Here is a 7500-nt window from a genome sequence, read left to right on the forward strand (position 1 = left end):
AGGAGGAGGAGGAGAACAAGGAGGACAAAGGGTTTACTCACGAGGGCTCCTTCCGTAGGCTGTGGATGAGGGGGAAGAAGTTACAAGATGGAACACATGTACAAAAGGATGAGAGGGGGGGGGTTACCAGGGAGGGCTCTATATACCTGGTAGAAGGGGGACACACACCTGTAGGGGGGGTGTCATTACTACCTGCTGTCTGTCTCAGGTGTGGGAGGGGGGGGAATAATCTACAGGGAAAAATGGACATGTATATTGAGTCTGTAAGGTTTGGTTAGCTTATAAAATGACAGGTGTGTTTTTTTGGGGTATTTTCATTGTAAAGTATTGATTTGTGGTAAAGCTGTGATAGTTTTCTGGATTTTAAAATGTGTTGTAATATAAATTAGCTTATAAAATTACAGCTATGTGTTTTTTTAATGTTCGTTTTTTGTATTGGTATTCATTTGTGGTAAAGTTGTGATGGTTTTCTGAATTCTATAATGTTGTGTTGTGAGACAGGTTAGCTTATAAAATTACAGGTGTTTTTTTTTTTTTTTAGGTTATTTTTTCACTAATGGTTGTGATTCTAAAGTTGTGATGTTTTACTGAATTTTAAAGAGTTGTGTTTTTTTTTTTTTATTATTGAAATGTGTGTTTTGGTGAATTTTAACCCCTTCAATAATTGGATACATTTTAACCCTGAGATTCTGTACGACTAGACCATTTTATTGACATTAGGAAGGATCTATGGAGGTCTGAAGATTAATGGCCACAGTCTTTAATATTCTAATCCCTTCTGAAGCTGTATGAAATCGCCAAATAGTAAGCAGATTGAATATGGAAATGCGTCTTAGTACTGAAGGGTCAAAGGGTTGTGTTGTAAAGAAGCTGCAGTTTTTCTATATTTATGATTGAAATGCTGCGTGCTATGTATCTTTAATGAATTTAGTTTGTGATATATAAAATAGTTGCTGAATATAAAGGATTGTGTTCTGCAGTAGTTATAGATCTTTTCCTTATTTATGGCTGAAATGTTGTGTGTAGTTTGTGATACATAAATATTTGGTGAGTTTACAAGTTTACACATATTTATAATAGTAATGTAGAAGTTTTTTCTTTCATTATTTGTAGTATATAATTGATAAGAAAGACATGGATCAGTACAATATTATAAGTTTATGTGTATGTATTGTAAACTAAGAATAGGTTTCTCTAATAGATGTATTTTTCTGTATAATTTGTACTAGGTGAATAAATAGTTTAAAAAAATCTACAAGGGGTTACAAGGATTAACATGTTAAATTTACAAACTATTAACAGGTATTATGACAGAACTTTAGTATTTTCAGTAACTAACTAGTGATATATGAATAAGTGATAAGGAAAAGAGAGACAAGTGTTAATTTACAAGCTGAAATGCCAAAATCAATGTAAACTGCTCTGGTTTGTCTACTCTAAAGCGGCTCCTGGGTCTCGGTTCGATTAGTGTCCCAGGGAATGCGTGGTTGTCAGATCTTGAGGCAGACCATGAGCTGTCCTTGTGATAAGTGCGTTGATGAACAGAAAACAAGTATTATTCACATTAAATCAATGGCGTTATCAATAAGCTACAATATCTTTCAAATCCAGGAGCCATTTTAGAGTAGACAGACTATAAAACTTACTCATGATACAGTTGTTTTATTTCTCCGTATCATTAGAAATAGATGAACAAGAGGTGAGTAAATTAAGATTAAAAGTCAGCAAGGGTTTACAAGTTTACAGGTTAAAATTGTAAACTTCCAATGATATCTATGAAAGAAAAGTATAAAAAAAAGACATCTTTGTACAATGTGTGATACAAGGACGTTGTATTAAAGAGTGTTTGCGGCAATATGAATTACAAGTTTACACATTAAAAGAGAAATAGAATAGTCATGTTAGATAGACGGAAAAAAAAAAAAAAGAATCTCAAACCAAGCTAATATTTCTGTCAAATGAAACAATATAACGTCTTCTCGATAAAGACAAAATAAAAATTGCAATTCTTTTTCAATCGCACTAAAATAACAACAGATTATAACTCTCTCTATAAACCAAAGAATAAAAAGACGCACTAAATGATCCAAATAAGAAAGAAACCAGCTTCACGTATATAAAGAAAACAATTTATTTTAATCACACTAAAATTATAATCACAATTCCCTCCATAAACCGAAAGAATAAAAAAAAGAGCACTAAAATGATTGAACAATAAAGAAACCAGCCTCTGATACCTAAACAAACCATTCTTTTTCAATCACACTAAAATAACAACAGATTATAACTCTCTCTATAAACCAAAGAATAAAAAGACGCACCAAATGATCCAAAAAGTAAAAAAAAAAAAAAAACATCTTCACACACCTAAAAAAAAAAAAAAACCAGCAATTCTTTTCAGTCACATTAAAATGATGACAGGTTATAATTCTCTCCATAGACCAAAGGAATAAAAAGATACTGTAAAAAAACAATTAATAAAGAAACCAACCTCTAATATATAAAGAAAAACATTCCTTTTCAATCATAATAAATGACGACAAAATTAAGATTCCTCCATAAACCGAAAAAAAACCCCCACTAAAATGAACAATAAAGAAACCAGCCTCTAATGTCTAAACAAACAATTCTTTTTCAATCACACTAAAACAAACCCCACTTAATAATTTCCCCCTCATAAACCAGAATAAAAAAAAAAAACACACCAAAGGAACTAAAGAATAAATGAACCAGCTTCTAATGCCTAAACAAACAATTCTTTTCAATCACACTAACATAACCCCATTTTACAATTCCAATAAACAATACGAAACACACACACACACACACACACACACACACACACACACACACACACACACACACACACACACACACACACACACACACACACAGAATTCTAGGTTAAGTTAGATCCATAGTTAGGTTAAGCATTTCAGTTCATTGTTTTAATGTCCCCTCCCTCTGTACATTTTCAGTATATATTTTTTTTTACACTGCCAAATTAATAAACCGTATATTATTATTATCATTATTATTATTACACACACACACACACACACACACACTAAATGAACTAAACAATATAGAAACCTCGCTCTAACACGTAAACAAACCCAGTGCATTCCAATCCCTACCTTCCCCCCTCTATCACCAGGTAAAGCTAATTAACATCACCTGATTTAAGGACAAGGGAGAAGCAGACCCACTCACGGCTTTCAAATATAATACCAAGTAACAACAAGTAATAGCGAGTAATAATAAAGGCTAATCCTGTAATCATTATCGCAGGTGATGAATGGGAGGCAGGTAATCTTGCTAATCACCTGGTCAATTAGTGTTACAGCCGCAAGGTGAGATATGGACCCTCTTAAGCTAAAGGGAATTTTGTTAACGAGAGGTGTGTGTGTGTGTGTGTGTGTGTGTGTGTGTGTGTGTGTGTGTGTGTGTGTGTGTGAACATTGATACTAAAAATAGGAGCAAAGTTTGTATGCTCTTCTGTTCCTTCTCTCTCTCTCTCTCTCTCTCTCTCTCTCTCTCTCTCTCTCTCTCTCTCTATCTATCTATCTCAGGAAAAGAAAGAAAAATGTCAATAATAATAATGAAATGAATAAAAAACAAATAATATAAGAAAATTTGAAAAAGCTGTTCAAGGATATTTTTCTGTAAATAATGGAAGCGAGAGAGAGAGAGAGAGAGAGAGAGAGAGAGAGAGAGAGAGAGAGAGAGAGAGAGAGTGTTTTTAGACTTGCTTTATCACGATATCAGTACGAAAAAACATAACTCTTTCTTTCTCTCTCTCTCTCTCTCTCTCTCTCTCTCTCTCTCTCTCTCTCTCTCTCATGTGTACTCCAGTTAATAAAGAAACGTGTCACCCGTCTCCCTCTTCCTCCTCCTCCTCCTCCTCCTCCTCCTCCTCCTCCTCCTCCTCCTCCTCCTCCTCCTCCTCCTCTTCTTCCTCTTCCTCCTCCTATATTATATGTAATCTTCTCCATAAACTGAATAGTAAGGATAAAAATGCGAATGAGAGAGAGAGAGAGAGAGAGAGAGAGAGAGAGAGAGAGAGAGAGAGAGAGAGAGAGAGAGAGAGAGAGAGAGAGAGAGAGAGAGAGAGAGAGAGAGAGAGAGAGAGAGAGAGAGAGAGAGAAGACGCAGTTTGAATTACAATGAAGGGAAGAAAGACGAAGGAAGAAGGGAAGGAGAGAAGGAGGAAGAAGAGAGGAAGAAAAGGAAGACAAAAAAGAAGGAAAAAGAGAGAGGGAGGGAGAGGAAGGAGGGAGAATGTAAACAGAAGGGAGGAGGGAGGGAAGGAGGGAGGGAGGGAAGAAGGGAGGGAGAAGGAGGAGGAAGGAAGGTAAGAAATCAATCATCACTGCTATTTACCTGTGTCTTATTCACAGGTAAGATTCTCTCTCTCTCTCTCTCTCTCTCTCGTGGTTTGTTATGTTTTTCTTTCACTCCTTTTTTACTCCTCTTCCTTCTCTTTTTTGTCAGTTTCCTTCTCTTTCGTCTTCTCCTTCTCTTCCTCCTCCTCCCCCTCCTCCAGTCTTCTTCCTCTTCTTTCTTCTCGTCTTCCTTCTCTTTCTCCTCCTCTTTCCTTCCTCCCTTTACAAATCTCGTCCTACTTGTGTTATCCCTCTCTTATTTCTTCCTAGCTGGAGTCATTTACGCCTCCTCCTCCTCCTCCTCCTCCTCCTCCTCCTCCTCCTCCTCTTCCCTTCCTTCCTTCCCTCACAAACCATTACCATATTTTTTTTCTCTCCTTTACAGATGTTAACCTCCTCTTCATTCTTCTTAACTTGTGGCCATTTCGCCCTCCTCCTCCTCCTCCTCCTCCTCCTCTCCTCCTCCTCCTCCTCCTCCTCCTCCTCCTCTTTCTCTTTTACAGTGGCAATATTTTTTCCTTTTCATTTATTCCATGTTGTTATTTGTGTTTTCCTTCTTCCTTTATTTCGTGCCGTTTTTCTTCTTCCACTCCTTCCTCCTCCTCCTCCTCCTCCTCCTCCTCCTCCTCCTCCTCCTCCTCCTTCATCCTCTGTTTGCCTCCGTTATCACCCGGCTCATCTCGACACACACACACACACACACACACACACACACACACACACACACACACACACACAGTTTACGACCCACCTGTGCCATTTTTTTAAGTGTCCCTTTTCTCTCTCTCTCTCTCTCTCTCTCTCTCTCTCTCTCTCTCTCTCTCTCTTTTTCTCTGATCCACGAGCCTTTACAAGTTGGCTCCCTCCCTCCCTCTCTCTCTCTCTCTCTCTCTCTCTCTCTCTCTCTCTCTCTCTCTCTCTCTCACTCGAAGCAACACAAGGAAAATATCGGTTCAGGAAAATTACAGTAAATCCTAACCTCCAATTTTCCTTCCTTTTGATCCTTGTTTCCTCCTCCTCCTCCTCCTCCTCCTCCTCCTCCTCCTCCTTCTCTCCATCTCCTTGTTTCCTTTTACGTGTTTGTTTTTCCTCTATGTCTTTTTGTGTTCTTTTTTATTTGTCTTCGCTCTATATGTTCTCTTTTTTTTGCTCCTCCTCTTCCTCTTCCTCCTCTTCTTCCTCCTCCTCCTCCTCCTCCTCCTCCTCCTCCTGCTCTTTCTTTTTACTTTTGTGTTCCTTTTCTTTTCTTATTCGTCTTCCTCCTACATCCTCTCTTTTGCTCCTCCTCTTCCTCCTCCTCCTCCTCCTCCTCCTCCTAGAGTAGATTGAGATGGAGGGAAACGTTGGAGAGGTGAGGGAGGAATGGAGAGATGGAGGAAAGTTACAGAAGATTGGAGGGAGGGGAGGTAAGTCTTCCATTGAGGGGAGAGTGGTTGAGGAGGGGAGAAGAGGGGAGATGAGGGGAGAATGGCTGAATGTGGAAGAAAGTTTTGGAAGAGTAGATAGAGAATTGGAGGAAAGGAGGCAGGTGGAGGAAGGAGGAGGGGGTGGAAGGAGAGAGAAAGTAAATCAGTTATTTTTCTTATTTTTCACTTTTCCCTTGCAGGAGAAGAAGACAAAGTGGAAGAGAGAGGTGGAGAGAGGTGAAGAGAGACGAAGTGGAGAAAGAAAAAAAATGGAAGAGAGTGGAAGATATAATGTGGAAGAGTAAATATAGGTCATGTTAAATTAGGCTAAGTTAGGAATTTGTAGGAGAAAAGGATGAGATAGAGGAGAGAAGTGGAAAGAGACGAAGTGGAGAAAGATAAAAAAACACAGAAGATAGTGGAAGGTGTAATGTGGAAGAATTAATTAGGTTAAGTTAGGAAATTACTTGAGAAAAAGACGAGGTGGAGGAGAAAAGTGGAGAGAGAAAAGTGTGGAGAGAGAAAAAATGGAAGAGAGTGGAAGGTGAAATGTGGAAGAGTAAATATAGAAGGTCAGGTTAGGTTAGGTTAGGAAATAAAGGAACATATTTAAGAAGGATGTGGAAGGGAAGAATAGGTGGATAGAAGATAGGAGTGAAGGTAAGAGGTGGATGGAGGAGTAAGAGGTGAGGTGGAGGGATAGAGAAGAAGAGTTAATGGTAAGAGAGGAGTTAATGGTAAGAAAAATAAAGTTAATGGGAAGAGAAATAGAGTTAATGGAGTTAATGGTAAGATAAATAGTTAATGGTAAAAGAAAAAGAGTTAATGGTAAGAAAAATAGAGTTAATGGGAAGAGAAATAGAGTTAATGGTAAGAAAAATAGAGTTAATGGGAAGATAAATAGAGTTAATGGTAAGAGAAGAGTTAATGGTAAGAGAAATAGAGTTAATGGGAAGAGAAATAGAGTCAATGGTAAGAGAAATAGAGTTAATGGTAAGAGAATCAGAGTTAATGGTAAGAGAAATAGTTAATGGTAAGATAAATAAAGTTAATGGGAAGATAAATAGAGTTAATGCTAAGAAAAGAGTTAATGGTAAGAAAAAGAGTTAATGGTTAATGGTAAGAGAAATAGTCAATGGTATCAGAAGAATTAATGGTAAGAGAAATAGTTAATGGTAAGAGAAATAGTCAATGGTATCAGAAGAGTTAATGGTAAGAAAAATAGAGTTAATGGTAAAAAAAAGTTGAGTTAATGGTAAAATAAGAAGTGGAGTGAAGAGGTAGAAAGGAAGGTGGACAGGTGTGGAAGTGGAGTGAATGGAGCATGGTGGACTGAGGACATGGAAAAGAGTGGAGCGAAATAATGGAGAGGTGGAAAGTGGAAAGGTAAAGATTTCAAGTGGAATGAACAGGTGGAATGGTGAAGTGTGAAGAGATGAAGTGTGCGTGTGGAGTGGAGGAAGTGTAGGAGGTGGAGGAGGTGGAGGAGGTGGAGGAGGAGGAGGAGGAGGAGGAGGTGGAGGAGGTGGAGGGGAGATCAATAAGGCACAGAGATACCATCATGATGCCAATGATTTCCAGCACCACGGTGTCAACCCTTAATTGAAACGTCATTACGAACACACACACACACACACACACACACACACACACACACACACACACACACACACACACACACACACACACATACACACGCGCGCTTAAAT

The 7500-nt window shown here is 38.2% G+C and overlaps 1 protein-coding gene across 2 annotated transcripts in view; it reads right to left on the minus strand.

The window, feature by feature from the left end:
* The window catches only part of LOC123503299, a 101207-nt gene that overhangs the window by 41056 nt on the left and 52651 nt on the right, over nt 1–7500 (minus strand). The window contains exon 2 of one of the 2 annotated variants that reach the window (XM_045252959.1): nt 42–59. The exons of the other annotated variant lie outside the window; for it this stretch is intronic. Within the exon in view, the coding sequence (XP_045108894.1) occupies nt 42–59 (18 nt within the window). The remainder of the gene's footprint in view (nt 1–41; nt 60–7500) is intronic. 2 annotated transcript variants of the gene reach the window in all.

The sequence above is a fragment of the Portunus trituberculatus genome, chromosome 13, assembly GCF_017591435.1.
Source record: "Portunus trituberculatus isolate SZX2019 chromosome 13, ASM1759143v1, whole genome shotgun sequence".
Taxonomy (NCBI): domain Eukaryota; kingdom Metazoa; phylum Arthropoda; class Malacostraca; order Decapoda; family Portunidae; genus Portunus; species Portunus trituberculatus.